Source organism: Amphiura filiformis, chromosome 17, assembly GCF_039555335.1.
Source record: "Amphiura filiformis chromosome 17, Afil_fr2py, whole genome shotgun sequence".
In the NCBI taxonomy this organism is placed as follows: domain Eukaryota; kingdom Metazoa; phylum Echinodermata; class Ophiuroidea; order Amphilepidida; family Amphiuridae; genus Amphiura; species Amphiura filiformis.
In genome coordinates this window covers 35,341,420-35,357,749 of record NC_092644.1, presented here as the reverse complement: position 1 = coordinate 35,357,749, position 16,330 = coordinate 35,341,420, and the positions used below count along the sequence as shown (strand labels likewise).

Below are 16,330 nucleotides of genomic sequence, written 5' to 3'. Positions count from 1 at the left end.
AACAGCACGGAAATCCCCGCTTGCTGCACTCGCAATATACCGGTAAGAAAAAAAGAGACCTCAGAGGGCACGTAAAAAGCAAAGAAGAGATACCTTGGGCCTAATGGACAAGAAAAGAGACCTTTGGTGGCCCGTATATAGTAAAGCAAAGAAAATATGCCTTAATTACAAGGTATCTTTTCTTTACCATTTACGGGCCCCTGAGGTCCCTTATCTTTTCTTTTACTGCCACATAGTAAAGTATGTTTTCTTCACTTTTACGGACCCCCGGTTACGCACCCGCCCCCCTTGTCTGCGGCACTGGGCGTCTTTGAAACAAAATGCTATAAGACTTAGGAAAACAGCACGGAAATCCCCGCTTGCTGCACTCGCAATATACCGGTAGGTCCTATCTAGACCTTTTAAAATTTGCAAATTGGGATCCCACAAATTTGACATATGCAAACTGGAGGGGGGGGGCAAGTGATTTGTGGCAGGCCGGGAGGTGCAAGAGATTGGTGGGACGCTATTTGGAAATCCCCCATAGCCCAGCTCATAATTATTGCACAGCCCCGGAAGTGAGAAAGATATCAAAAAAAAGGCCATAATACGGCTGCATAAATCGTTTTAGTACTTTGAGTATCCTGATATATTGGCTAAAATAAGAAATAAGAAATGCTGATCGACACATAGATAGGCCTAAAAACTTTATCTTTTACCATACTTAGTGTATAAATTTATGCATAATGTTCATTAAACTTAGAGTAATTTTCTCGCATTTTTTAACACTAGCTTACGGCCTTTTCATGACAGATAAAACACGTTAATAACCCTGAGAAACTGTAGAACTATGAGAAGAGAAAACGTGCAAACAATACCTTCATGTTAACACTTTCTTTGCAGTCTTTTTTTAAATACATCCTTAAAACATCATATTTTCAACTTGCTAAATAAAATCATCATGAATAGGATTTATTTATGCAGTGAACAGTGAGCTTAATATTGTTGCCTTGCGCATACCATGTCCCCAGACCGCGTACGCGTGCCAGATGAGCTCAATACCGTTCAGTTGTTTACAAGTACGTGTCCCAAACTCGATCTCCAGTGCAGCGCATCACATCATTTGAATTGAAACTGGGCGGGGCTATCATATAATTGACACCAGAATCACGGGCTTAGTTGAGCGATTTTTGGAAGTGAAATCTCTAACACTTCGGAACAGTCTCGGCGTGGGGAGCGGTCACTGAAATTTAGCGTTCAATATAGGAGGTGTGATTAGTGTAGTGGCATCAATTTGTGTAGAAAGAGGAATTGGTTTTGGGCGCTGTGAATTGGGTTTGGGCGCTGTGTATTTAGAATCGGGGGTGAAGGACTATGGCATATTTTGATAGGCTATTATGTTATTATGTAGGCCTATCGTTCCATTATCCAGGCCGGACCGAACCGAGACTGTGGGACAGTCTAACCTTGGGGTAAAATTTATATGGGCTCAAAAGCTACCACCAATATTATGCAAATACAATGATTGCAACAACTGAGAACTGCAGAAGCTGAGAACTGTAAAATTTTAGTTCCTTGCTCTTTATGTCCATGAAACTGACAAGATAAAATATGTGTTTGGTCAATTTTCTGACACAAATCACTGTACTTTTTGCACATAATGTGCAACTTTTTTCAGTCTCTTGTTAAATATTGGCTGTATAACAAATTTGGCCCAAAAACAAACAAGCAGCAACAACAAAACTTTGGAAAAAAGAGTAACATCTCTACATGGATGTGTAAGTTTGTTGGTTATATTAAATATATAAATGAAAAGGTGGGTGACCCAATCAACAGCCTAATCCCTCCACTTTACCCTATACAAATGTAGATTTTGAAATCAGAAGAAAGCCCATATATATATTTCTCATAATCCCAGTGAAAATTTAGGCCTGAAATATATATGTGTTCTGTTATGCTGGGGCAATATGCAAGATCATGTAGTGCCCCAAATCAAGGTGATAAACGGGCTAAAAAAGAAGATGCCCAGGGCAATTCTGGTTAATTTTTGACTGGTTGATGGAGCTAGGGGTGTAGCCAGCTTTCTTGGTCGGTGGGGGAGGGGTGCAAAATAAAGTTTTTGGGTGCACTGACGAAAAAAATTCCCAGTTGCATTATTTTGACCCGGTATCACTAGGAAATTCATTTGTTCAGATTTATTCAAGATTTGGACATTTCTTGACTTTTCTTAACTATTTCTTTATTTAAGAAATAGTTAAGAAAAGTCAAGAAATTGTCAAGAAAATGACTGAATCTGAACTAAATCTTGACAAATGAACTTCGTTGCCCCTGTGCAATGACAAATGTGAAACAGCAAATTCTTCCAATTGCAGATACGACATACTGGGCTTGCGCAGTATATAGTTGATCGGCAAATACGTTGTCATATGTGATACAGACATTTCAAAGTTTTGCAAATACAACATAATTAAACTAGAGCTACTGTGGCTCAAGAGCCACAAATATCAGGCGGTAACTGCTGACCTTATTTGACTTTAATCTCATGTTCACTTCTTTCATGTTCCCCTCATATCAAGTTTAAGGCCAGTCGGGCAAATTTTAACATATGACCTCATTTGACCGTTGACATTGGGTTGACTTTTTCATGCTCCCCTCATATCAAGGATTCTTTGCACTAAGTTTAAGCCCATAGAGTCCATTTTAACATTTGACCTCATTTGGACTTTGACACACCGGTGTCCTCAGGGCGACTTTTTCATGATCACCTCATATCAAGGATTCTTTGCACCAAGTTTAAGCCCAGTTTAACATTCTACCTCATTTGACCTTTGGTGATCTGAGGTTGACCTTCTCATATTTCTGTGATATCAATTAAGAATGCTTTGCACCTAGTTTAAGCCCAATCTGACAGTGTAACCATGTGACCTCATTTGACCTTTGACCTCAGTTGACCCCCAAGCTGAGGTACAATTTATATTAAGCTTAGGCCAGTGGTTCTTCTGACCAAGTCTGGTGGTCATAGCATGCACTTTAAAGGAGGAGTAACATTTTCAAGATTTTCACAAAATTACCACTAACTTTGCCCCTATCTGTGTACAACTTATATTAAGCTTGGGTCAGCGGTTCTTATGGCCATGTTTTATATAAAATTGGATCGATTGAGCCCATATTTATTGGTCGAGCTATGAGTTTGAAAATATTGGACGTAGTCGAGTCCAATATTTTACAACTCGTTAAGGATCCAATAATTTCACACACTTGGATTCATAATGGTTGTAATTCGGTCAAGTGCCTGGCAGTAGTAGCATTTTCAAGGTTTTCACATAATGACCTCTAATAATATCTCCTACATGACCTTTCATCCCTAACTGTGTACAACTTTGAAGAAGCTTGGGTCAGTACTTGTGGCCAAGTTTGGTCGAGATTGATGCAAGCGTCTGGCACCAGTAGCATTTTAAAAGATGGTTTGACGAAAGAATCAGAAGAAGAAGCAGAAGATTGACGTGCTCAACAATTTATCAGTGTGGCATTTCATGCCACTTGATATAATTAATTATTATCTTACTAATTAAAAGCTAGAGTAGAACATTATAACAAACTGATGTTCCAATTTTCTCAAAAATGTTTAAAATGTCGAATATGTCGAATATGATACGAACATGTTTAAAATGATACGAATATATGAATATGATACGAAATATATGAATATGATACTGAAATATATGAATATGATACGAAAATGTTTAAAATGTCGAATATGATACGAACGACGATATGATATGTAGACAGAAGTAATTTATTCTAATAGCTTAATCCTTCCCTTACACTATAAACCATTCTCCTACTTCAAGTTAAGCTACCACCATAAAAACCTTAAATATACCACATTTACATCAATCATATTATTTTTAATCTTATACCTATACATTTTATATTATAATGTAAATATGCAAACAGGGATTCAAATCATTAGCTTCATGGACCACATACATTGGGTTGTCAAGTAACAGTCCAACAGTGAAAACATAAAGCTGAAAAAATAAAAAAACAAGGAGCCTACATCATCTCTGCATTTATAACAGAATTCAAAATGGCAGTTAGAAATATATCCCATCATGCACTTGAAGCAGTCTAAAATGTAAACCTGCCAAATTATTAACCTGTTACTCATTAACAGCTGGTCACAACAATTTAACCTGCTAAAATATTAACCTGCTTTTTAATCAAAAGTGCTCAGGTTATGATTTAACCTGCACAAAATTAACCTTAATGTTTGTAGATAACAGTCTCAAAGTTAACCTGCAAAAACGTATTGGCCAGTCATTGTTATAAATGCAGGTTGAAATTTAGCCTGCTAGCACAGCCTCATACAGGTTAAAATAAGACTGCTTTTTAAAAGCAGACTAGATGCAGGTTTAATTACATGCTAAATTAGCCTACAATTTTGGTAAGGGATATTGCCAATTGTTGTCTAAAGCACTTGAGCAATTTCAATTATGAATCAGCTTTAGTCATGTGCATTGTAATATTGCAATTCTGATTAAATGTACTAAAAATATAATTCTAAAAGCTTCTAAAGAAAGGGGGCAGCAGTTAGCCTATAATAGTGCCAGTTTGTCTGAAATTCACCTCTTTAAAAAAATATATTTCATGTACCAGTTAATGGGTGCAGAGTGGTTTAAAATTCATCTGGAATATCCCAATATATGGATCAATTAACAGTGTTATCTATTGATTTTTGTGACATGATCTGACCCACCGAAGTTGGACATTTTGAAAATTGAGTTTTTACAATTACAGTATCTAAACTTACTGAAACCCCAAGTCCCTAGCATACTTGGTTTCAAAGTTATGAACTTTGTATCTCTATTAGATTTTCAGTGTATTAGCAAGTAGAAGCAATATCATCACTACAAAATGCCCCCCAAAAAAAAAAAACTCCCCCACCCCACATAATCGCAAATTGACACGACAGCTTCATTCCAATTCAATTTATTTCATCCAAAACGGGCCTGTGATACACCTTCCCCAATCAAACACATTTGCATTTGATCATCTTCTACTCTTCCCTGAGTAGATCATTATAATATCAAATCTAAACACCATGCCATGGAATTCACCATATCACGTCCAAACTCACATTGGGCGCCCCTTTCCTTTTTTAAAGGAATTTTTATTATTTTGTTTATTGTAATCTTGCCCCTTGTTTGTGCCTATATCTCAACTTTATTAATGCCAACTTTGGTTTGATTAGATCAGATCTTGGCACATGATCTACTTTGATATTACTAGAATTTCACATTCAATATCAAAGTAATATTTATCATCACCTTGATCACTTTTCTTGACACGTGCATTACGTTTGATATAGTCCATGACTTGATTGAAGGTTTCATCTGGTACTGATTCCTGAAACTTGACTGTCGTAGTGATGAAATCAAGAACAAGCTTGGTGACAGGTGTCATCTCATCTTCAGTGAAACAGGTGGTAAGATCTGGTGATAGTGTGTAAGAAGATTGAGTATAAGCCATCTGGTTCTTGCTGAGAACAGATTTGACATCTGTGGAGCTGATAAGATCATTTGTCTTCACCTCATGTGATTCAGTAGTAGTTGTTGGAGTCTGCTCTTCCACAGCTAGCTGTGGGAATGTCTTCGCAAGCAATGACATATCGGAGTCTGCAACAGAAAGATGAAGTTATATTACTTTTATTTAAGAGTCTTGAGAGTTATACCACCAATTAAGGTTTGTCTTTACCCTTGAATTATGGAAATTTTTGGGCCTTAAGCAGTGTTCGAAATAAGCACTTATCCTCTTGTCCTCTTGTCCAAAAATCACTGGGGACAACCATATTTTGATCTGTACTTATCCCCTGGACAACCACTATATTTTACTCCAAAAGTATGACACATTTTGGGGACAACCAAAATGTATTGAGGACAAGCAGAATTTATGCTTTAGTTATCCTCAGGATAACCTCCATATTTTCCTTATTTCGGACACTGGCCTTAAGTATAAAAAAAGTATACATATTTAGAATGGCAAAGACTTGATGAATCCATCTGCAAGGTCAAATTTGGGTTAAAATACTCAGTTTTGGAGAAAATTAAAAAAAACACCTTTTTTACCGACATTTTTTGGGCAACATAACAAAAAACTTCAGTAAAATTTTGTTATTTATTTTTAAAAACTAGATATCAAATAATAGACCCATTTTGTTGGTTTTAGAACTTTGACGAAATTTCACCAAAAATGGTTGAAAATGCTCAAATTTGCCAACAAAATCATAAAAACCCTCATCTTTGCCCAAATGTCAAAATTTGTTGGGGAAGTTTATCAAAATTTAAAACAATAAACAGAGATGCTACTTTTCAGGTTTTAGCCCAAATTCAGGTTTTTTGTGAGTCCAAATTCCTGCGTTTTTATTTATTTTCAGCCTGTTTTGGGACTTTTGGGCCTGCATTCACATGCTTTTTCAGGTTTTTCTCACCAGTTTCATTTTTTTTTTTTACTGAGTGACGTCTCTGAATAAAAAACTGGTCCTATAGTTCATAATCGGCGGGAATTGTTAGGCTTTTATCACTCTACTGAAAAGTAGACCCGAGCTCATTAGTGATGTAGTTGACCAGTCTGGTCTCTATTGTGCATGTTAAGGTGGTACCACACCCCCTGATCATTTTGTGACTAATTTCGCATTTTTTACCCAAAATAACTATACATGCCTGGTAACAAAAGTTATGTATATGGGGCAAGGAATCTAATTACTTCACTGGAATTTCAGGGATTCAAGACAAGTGGTTCATTATATATGTTAAGAAATGAGGTACATTCTAGCAGTACCTCTTTTCTTATCATAATGTACCGCTTGTCTTGAGTCACTGAAATTCCAGTGTAGTAACTGGATTCCTTATAATATACATAACTTTTGTTACTAGTGTGTTATTAATTTTTGAGAAAAATGCAAAAATAGTCACAAATAGTACCACCTTAACCGAAGTAGACAAAGTATAGGGCTTAGAATTAATAATTTGTGATACTTCTGGCGAGATGTCGCAATTCAACTCTCAAAATGAAATATCAATATTGATATTAATCTGCGATATTATAAGGCCCGCCAATTACGAGCTGATCAAACTATAGATACTTATATCTAATTTTTGAAAATGAATAAAAAAATTTACTATGTAACACAAAGTTACCCAAGTTTATGACTCAGGACCATATCCTTTATATACACACTGATATAATGTTTACAATGCATTAGGCCTAAATTATTCCCTGTTCTGTAAAGATATGCGATTAATTTGCGTAATAATAATGTGGCCATTCTTATTTTACTGTTAGTATGTAGACCCCTTCTAACAGCCCAAAGTAATTCTTGTATATTTGCATTTCATTCAAATTAACCAGACACAGAAAGATACAAGTCCTGACATCCGTACCCAAAACAAACGTTAGTACTTATGGGTGTCTTTACCTACCTGCCTTTACTGCCATGAAGATCATCCCACCTGGCTCCAATAACTCAGAGAATGTTTTGACTGTTTCTTCTACTTTACCCACATAATATATGGCATGGACAATGGTGATGAAATGGTACTTCTGCCCTGCTGCTATAGATCTCTCAAACTCTTGGAAGGTTTGGTTGTGCCACTTGTATTCAATCCCGGTAATGTCGCTGCTATTCTGACGTACCATTTCCTGATACTTGGAGATCTGCTCTGTGCTTGGTTCAATGACAGTTGCAGATATTCGAGAGAATTTTGTTTTCAATTTCTTCAGCTGTAATGTTTCTTGATAACCTATTGGGAAAGAATTATATTAGCTTTTTAAGTTCTATGATGTTTATTCAATTCTGAGGGAAACTTCTTCAATCCTCAGTTAACGAAGTGGCCCTTTAAGCAGTTAACCCACCTTTAACCCAACATGACACCCTTAATCCATCCTGATATCCCATGTGTAATGCTAAAAGGGGCATCAGTATACAGACTAAAAAATTTAAAGAAATTAAATTAAATATCAAGGAATACCCCTTTAATTGCATTTGCTGTGTAAATGCTTATTAGGGCACTCCTCCTTACATAATGCAATAAATATGTTCCATGCAAAAAATGCAAAAAGCCCCTGGCGGGTTAGGGAAGAAATGTCTGATTTCAGCATTTTTTGTTATTGTTTTCAGTGTTTTCCAGCCTATTTTTGAATCAAATTCACAGAAAATGGTAAAAAAAACCATGGTTTTCAGTGTATTTTTCCCAAGACCAGTTTTCATGCCTGTATATGAGTATTTCCATTTGGCCTTACCTCCACCACTGCCCACACCAAGCACACGCAATGGCTGATCATCAAGTTTATCACCACTGAACTTTTCACATAAAACTTTCACTACATTTGAGTCAAATTCTTCCTCTGTCCATTTTGCAAGAATTTCTTGATGTCGTGTGTGTTGATTAAATGTGTTGAGAGCCATTAAATAATGGTCATGGTTGCAGTATAATGGTTGTGAAGTTTTCCGTTGCAAATTTAGTGTAGCCATGTTGCATGCATTGTATATCATTTGTATAGTTTTTTTTGTAGATAATTGAATACCTGAGTGGAAGAAGGGCCCAACTCCAATTTTTTACAAAAATGAGTTAGACCCAGCATTTTATTGCCAGTAGACTGTTCTTCCTTGTGTGTGAAAGATGAGCCAAAATCCACTCTCTAAATAGTCTTCCACATACACTTAATCATGGTTTTCATGGAAGAAAGGCCCAACTCCATGGAGTTGGGCCCTTCTTTCACAAATATTGGATTAAAGAGGAATTTTGTTCATGCATGAAATCTGCTTTTCACTGCAATAAACTTTCTTGCTAACATATTTACATGCTTCTACTTGTGCAATTAATGGATAATTACCAAATTTCCGTAGCTATTTATAACACATTTGCTTACGGAATAACTGGCACTTTCAGTATATTAGTGGAAGAAGGGCCCAACTCCAGCTCGTATTAACTTGCACTGTTACTATGGAAACATATATAATTTTGAATGTATGTAATATTGTATGTTCATGTATTAAAGGTCCCCTGAAGATGAAAACATTCTGTCTATAAAACTTTTCCAAATATTAAGTTTTTTCTTAATATCTCAAAAACAGCTTTGATGGAGTTGGGCCCTTCTTCCACTCAGGTATTCAATTTTGTATGGTATACAGGTCATGTCTGCAGCTGTCTATATTAAAACCACTACTTTGCCATGCTCTGTTGCCCAGACCCAGAGAGGAATGTTTAATGTCAAAAAAATCTTTTTAATATGAAAATAAACAAAGTGAACCAGAAATTGAACCCGGGATTCCTGCATGATAGTATAATACCGATACGCCTGAGTTATCACTGACTCCATGATATTCAATGAGAAAATTTAAAGTATATATCATAACATATCCAAGCCTAACTTGCATTCCTTGGCGCCCCTCAATTCCAATTGTGGTAACCACAAATTGATTGTTTTTGGTTTTTTTTTTTACAATTTCGTTGGAAATCTATTTGGAGCATCGAATTTCAGGATGGTAAATTGACAATGAGAAAATATGATCTAGGCCTACATGTATTATAAGGGTGTGAGTGAGTCCGGAATTGAGTCCCACCGAGAATCCTATTACCCGGCAGGAAATTCCCTGCCCGGTACCAAATTTTAAAAAGTTTTTTTCGGTTTTGTAGTGTCTCTGGACCTACTACCGACCCTAGACCTAAATGCTAGGATCATTCATGGTTGACTAAAAAAAAAAAAAAAAAAAACATTTCAAGATGTTTTGTATTTTAATAAAAAATAATTTGTATTCATGTCATACTCTATTAAAAAAATTTTTTTTTTTTTTTTTTTTTTTTTTTTTTTTTTTTTTTTTTTTCAATTTGGTACCGTTACCCGCCGAAAAATCCTGGTACCGGGCACAAAATTACCAAAATCACACCCCTAAATTGTATTATATGATACCAAAAACTCATCAACAATGAGAAAAATTGGGGGATGAGGCTGTTGATCGGGTTACGGACCTTTAAGATATAAGTTTACTTGTTTACTGTTTTAAGATATAAGTTTATGTATGTGAGTAAGTTGTGCTTGGGGATTGTAAGAAATGCTTGATTTTTTAAAATAGAGTTACCCATGGACAAAGTGGAATTTCATCATTGTTATTAAAATTAGCATAATTTATTTATTTTTAGTTACTTTTTCTTAGATTTTTTCACCAAGTCTATACGTTGCTAATATGTACAAAAAATGAAAGTTCTAAATACATGTTTAGGGTCTGTGATGATTGCAAGAACCAAATAGGTCTGGGGGGATCCCCACCCCCACATTTATACCTATGCTAGAAGGGTTCACCTGACACTCGTTTAGGTTTGAAATTTATTTCACATTTAAGTATGGTAATACTTACTCGTTTATGATTGAAATTTATTTCACATTTAAGTATGGTAATACTTACTCGTTTATGATTGAAATTTATTTCACATTTAAGTATGGTAATACTTACTCGTTTATATTTGAAATTTATTTTACATTTAAGTATGGTAATACTTACTCGTTTATATTTGAAATTTATTTTACATTTAAGTATGGTAATACTTACTCGTTTATGATTGAAATTAATTTCACATTTAAGTACGGTAATACTTACTCGTTTATGTTTGAAATTTATTTCACATTTAAGTACGGTAATACTTACTCGTTTATGTTTGAAATTTATTTCGCATTTAAGTACGGTAATACTTACTCGTTTATGTTTGAAATTTATTTCACATTTAAGTACGGTAATACTTACTCGTTTATGTTTGAAATTTATTTCGCATTTAAGTACGGTAATACTTACTCGTTTATGTTTGAAATTTATTTCACATTTAAGTACGGTAATACTTGTTTATGTTTGAAATTTATTTCGCATTTAAGTACGGTAATACTTACTCGTTTATGTTTGAAATTTATTTCGCATTTAAGTACGGTAATACTTACTCGTTTATGTTTGAAATTTATTTCGCATTTAAGTACGGTAATACTGACCAAGCTGAATCCAGTTGGTTTCTGCTTCTTCCTCTTCTGCCCTTTTAGCACGTACACCACATCCCAACTTTATCAAACGAAACTCTTACAATTATGCTGGAGGTGGCAACTCACCATATTTGAACTCTACAAATAACAACTCACCATATTTAATTATTCTTGAAAGATATATAAAAGCATAGTTTTAAAATCAAAATTGAGAGAGTGAATCTGAATGTGAGTATAGTTTTACCTGGTTTTGGTGAACAAAATGCATTTTTAGGTCATCCAAAGAAAAAGTCCTTTATGGCATCATCACAAGTTGTGTGTCTGTGTGTCAGTCAGTCAGTCAGTCTGTGTGTCAACAATTATGTAAGGCTTTTGGCTAATATGAACAGTTCATGGGGGTACTACCTCAATGCTTGACTGGCTGGGGGGTTTTGCTACTTGGCTCGGCAGGCTGGTTATACTGGTTCTTGGTGCTTGATTAGAGTTTTGCTATGGCCCGATCTAACTTTTACCTGGATGTTTTGGGTGCATGAGGTGTGGCATGGGACGTTAATGCAGGGACCAGGGGGGGCCGGCCAAGATTGGCTGAATTTTGACGTTGTCATTGGTTTTACACGTAAACACAAAAATGTCTCAAATTATTCCAAAACTGTACGTATGTTATTAAGCACTATTTTATCAGTCTAAATCCGTTGAGGTTCGCCAGTGAACCTCATTGTAAGTACTGTTTTTGAATGTTTTGTATGAATAACGCACGGTATGTTTATGATATATACCTAAAATTTCCCCCATTGTGTATCACGGTTCGCGTGGTCTAGTGGTAATGGGTCTCGCCTGCGGTGCATAGGGTCCTGAGATCGAGTCCCGCTCACTCCCGGCCATAATTTTTTTTTTTCTTCACATTTATTTTGAATCCAAAAATATTTATTTTTATGTGAAAATTTATACATTCACTGAGAAATATATTTTGTGCATTTTTTTCTGTAACGGGGCCAATAGAGCTAAAAACACAACTCAGCACGGGGCGCCCAATGTCCAGGCAGTGTTGCCGTCATATTGTCTGTTTTGTTTACGATATTGGCTGTTGCCACAGTGAATAATGTAGTCCACCATCGTCTGGCAGGGACAGTTCTACATGTAAGGGATAAAATAAGTTGAAACCTGACAGGGTGATAAAAGTGTGATGACCGCTGAATCTGTGTAGTTTGTTTCATATTATAATTTGCATGATATTTTGAGTTTACTCAAGTAGTGCATTTCTGAGCCAACAGTCTATACACACTACCTCACAAAGAAGTACAATGTAATTTGAAACTAAATATGTAATGATTTTATAGTTAGTACTTTGTATAACGTAATTTATTTTGCAGTACATGTATATGAATTCTATGTGTGACATTGGCATGTTTAAAATGAATATTGTCTTTTTTTTTGTTACAGGAAATTGGACTTGCATCACTTGGTGCTCCTGATGAGTACATAGATAAATTATCAACTGTGAGTAATCAATTGGTTTTATAGTTAAGACACTATCTGATCCTACTGGCCAAAGATGGCAATTAATTGAGATAAGCCTACAGGCAAGAATTTGCTGTAGAAGTAGTGATGTCATATAGGATTAATTACCATAGTGACTGTTCTGCACTATTTTTGAATGTATTGCCCTGCACTTAAGCAGGCTGCACTCGTCACTATGTGTGCAATCATAGATTGAATACAATACTGCGTATTTCAAAGACACTTATCTTACAGGTGCGAGTGAAACATGTGTGGACTTGGCATAATGTGAAATTGTTATAGAATTCTTTGATATTCTATGATGTAATGAAAAGGAACAGCATAATGTCTAGTACAGGGCAATATATTCCAAAATAGTGTAGACAAGGAGGCACTTAACACAAATGACCATATGGGTATGTTTCCCGGGAAAGACCCTGTTTATGGACAGAGCATCTTCCAAAGACCCCTGAATTTTGCCAAAACAGTACTGAAAGATCCTTGATTTTGTTAATTTAAGCTCTAAAAGACCACTAAATTGCTCATTCCTCAGTCGGCACATTTCTAGTTTTTTCCAGGCGATTTTCAACCAGAAAGCTAAGAAAGACCCTTGATTTTGATAGTTCGCAGCTCCAAAAGTCTCCCTTTTTCGCAGCCCCCAAAGACCTCAAAATTTCATCATCAAACTTGATGCCCCCCCCCCCCCATCACTGTGCCAATTAATCCTGTTACACCACTACTTCTACAGCGATTTGGGAACAGAAAAGACTAAAATACAAAAGAAAATTGGCATTGTAAATACTCAGGACTTTTCTATGAAGTATTATATAATTCAATTTTTATAATTGCCTCCTTTAGATGGATCAGATCATATGTGTACATCCATATCAAAACGATGCACTTGTCGGCTTCTACATGTGTCTCATTTTACATAATAGCTAGGAATAAATACCAGACTCATCTCAAGTGGAGGTCACCTCAAATCATACCGAAGTCACTTGATTTAGGAATACAGAGAACATATTCCTAAACCATGTGACCTGGGGATGATTTGAAGTGACATCCACTTGAGATGAGTCTGGTATTTATTCCTAGCTATTATGTGAAATGAGACACATGTAGCAGCCGACAAGTGCATGGAAGTTTTGACACCAGAGTTTAAGCATTTTTTATGAAGAATTTCATAACACCTCTCACTTTCAAACAGGTATTAGAGTGGTTTGATGAGACAGGTGCCCTGTTTAATTCCTAGCAAATCAATGCGGTATTGATTATCTATGCCCGTGTAACGGGGCATAGATATTGTTTTTGTTGTGTTTAGTCTTCGGCTTCTCCTTCTTATCTATGCCCGTGTAACGGGGCATAGATATTGTATTTGTTCTGTTTAGTCTTCTCCTTCTTATCTATGCCCGTGCAACGGGCATAGATATTGTATTTGTTGTGTTTAGTCTTCGGCTTCTCCTTCTCCTTCGCCTTCTCCTTCTCCTTCTTCTCAAGATCAGTCCTTTGCACTCCTCTAGCTCAAGAACGAAAGAAGCCCCTGGGCCCATACTTGGTACAATGATGGCCCATGACCCCTAGATACATCCTAGGGTACCCCCGACCCCAAAGGTCAAAGGTCATGGGCTACAGGGGGCAATATGTGTAAAATTTCAAACAGCTCTAGCTCAAAAACTATAGCGCCCTCAGGGTTCATACTTGGTACAATGATGGCCTATGACCTTAGAAGTATGCTATGCTAGCCACAACCCCAGAGGTCAAAGTTCATATGCTTTAAAAAGCAAAATAAGTACGACCGGTTAACACAGTGTATCGCAATAGGTAGCATTTTGGTAGCTACCTGTATTTGCAATGATGAAGGTTTCAAATATACGTCAAGACGTACAATGGGGTTAAGGGAGCGCACCACCATTAAACGCGCCCATTGAAATACACGGTAAAAGGCCTACATTTGGATCTCGTTTTGGCACTTGAATTACGTATTTCAACTATAAAGCTTGGTATCAGATTAAAGCTGATCATGTGTAGAATATTATTCTTTTAACGGAATATATTGCTAACCACCGACTTTTTCTGTTATTTTGCCGCAAAGAAAAATTGTGCAAATTTAACCCTAAAAAGTCACTCAATTTTGGAAACGGACGTTGTTCAAATTCGCGCCAGAACTTCAACTCTGAAATAAAAATTGGGACTTTTCTCCGAATTCTTCATGTATATACTTGTCGGAAGCAAATGAGCTGAAAACGGGCAAAATTTGACTATCGTTTAGAAAATAAAGCGAAACAAGCTCAAATAAGCGGTGGACTATTTTAACCGAATTTCACTGTTACATAAATCGTGGAGTGATTTGGTGGTGCGCCCTCTTAAGAGGTTAACCGCTTAAAGGGACACAATGTTTTGGGATTAAAGGGGTATTCTCCAGTCTGGTGGTGTTTCGGAGAGAGTGAGGGTCTGATGGAGTATAAGAGAGAGTTGTGGCTTGGTGGGGTATTAGAGAGAGTTTGGGCCAGCCTGGTGGTGTTTTAGAGCGAATGAGTGTCTGGTGGATTATAAGAGAGAGTGAGGGTCTGGTGAGGTATTAGAGAGAGTGTGCGCCAGTCTGGTGGTGTTTTAGAGCTAGTGAGTGTCTGGTGGAGTATAAGAGAGAGTGATGGCTGGGTGGGGTATTAGAGAGAGAGTTTGGGTCAGCCTGGTGGTGTTTTAGAGCGAGTGAGTGTCTGATGGAGTATAAGAGAGAGTGAAGGCTTGGTGGGGTATTAGAGAGAGTATGGGCCAGCCTGTTGGTGTTTTAGAGCGAGTGTCTGGTAGAGTATAAGAGAGAGTGAAGGCTTGGTGGGGTATTAGAGAGAGTATGTGTCAGCCTGTTGGTGTTTTAGAGCGAGTGAGTGTCTGGTGGAGTATAAGAGAGAGTGATGGCTTGGTGGGGTATTAGAGAGAGTTTGGGTCAGCCTGGTGGTGTTTTAGAGCGAGTGAGTGTCTGGTGGAGTATAAGAGAGAGTGAGGGTCTGGTGGGGTATTAGAGAGAGTGTGGTCCAGTCTGGTGGTGTTTTAGAGAGATTGATGGTCTGATGAGGTATAAGAGAGAGTGAAGGCTTGGTAGGGTATTAGAGAGAGTATGGGTCAGCCTGGTGGTATTTTAGAGAGAGTGAGTGTATAGTGGAGTATAAGAGAGAGTGAAGGCTTGGTGGGGTATTAGAGAGAGTATGGGTCAGCCTGTTGGTGTTTTAGAGCGAGTGAGGGTCTGGTGGAGTATAAGAGAGAGTGATGGCTTGGTGGGGTATTAGAGAGAGTTTGGGTCAGCCTGGTGGTGTTTTAGAGCGAGTGAGTGTCTGGTGGAGTATAAGAGAGAGTGAGGGTCTGGTGGGGTATTAGAGAGAGTGTGGTCCAGTCTGGTGGTGTTTTAGAGAGATTGATGGTCTGATGAGGTATAAGAGAGAGTGAAGGCTTGGTTGGGTATTAGAGAGTATGGGTCAGCCTGGTGGTGTTTTAGAGAGTGAGTGTATAGTGGAGTATAAGAGAGAGTGAAGGCTTGGTGGGGTATTAGAGAGAGTATGGGTCAGCCTGTTGGTGTTTTAGAGCGTGTGAGTGTCTGGTGGAGTATAAGAGAGAGTGATGGCTTGGTGGGGTATTAGAGAGAGTTTGGGTCAGCCTGATGGTGTTTTAGAGCGAGTGAGTGTCTGGTGGAGTATAAGAGAGAGTGAGGGTCTGGTGGGGTATTAGAGAGAGTGTGGTCCAGTCTGGTGGTGTTTTAGAGAGATTGATGGTCTGATGAGGTATAAGAGAGAGTGAAGGCTTGGTAGGGTATTAGAGAGAGTATGGGTCAGCCTGG

The 16,330-nt window shown here is 37.2% G+C and overlaps 2 protein-coding genes across 2 annotated transcripts in view; one reads left to right on the top strand and one right to left on the bottom strand.

Annotated features, from left to right (window-relative positions):
* Nucleotides 1–16,330, top strand: part of LOC140137695 (phenylalanine-4-hydroxylase-like) — a 94,183-nt gene that overhangs the window by 63,431 nt on the left and 14,422 nt on the right. Inside the window, exon 10 of the mRNA XM_072159450.1 lies at nt 12,445–12,501. Within this exon, the coding sequence (XP_072015551.1) occupies nt 12,445–12,501 (57 nt within the window). The remainder of the gene's footprint in view (nt 1–12,444; nt 12,502–16,330) is intronic.
* On the bottom strand, nt 3,933–8,846 carry LOC140137701 (histamine N-methyltransferase B-like). Its single transcript, XM_072159457.1, has 3 exons — nt 8,281–8,846; nt 7,461–7,781; nt 3,933–5,657 (listed from the first exon to the last, which is right to left on the bottom strand). The coding sequence occupies exons 1-3, from the start codon at nt 8,531–8,533 to the stop codon at nt 5,254–5,256; spliced, it is 978 nt and encodes a 325-aa protein (XP_072015558.1). The 5' UTR covers nt 8,534–8,846; the 3' UTR covers nt 3,933–5,253.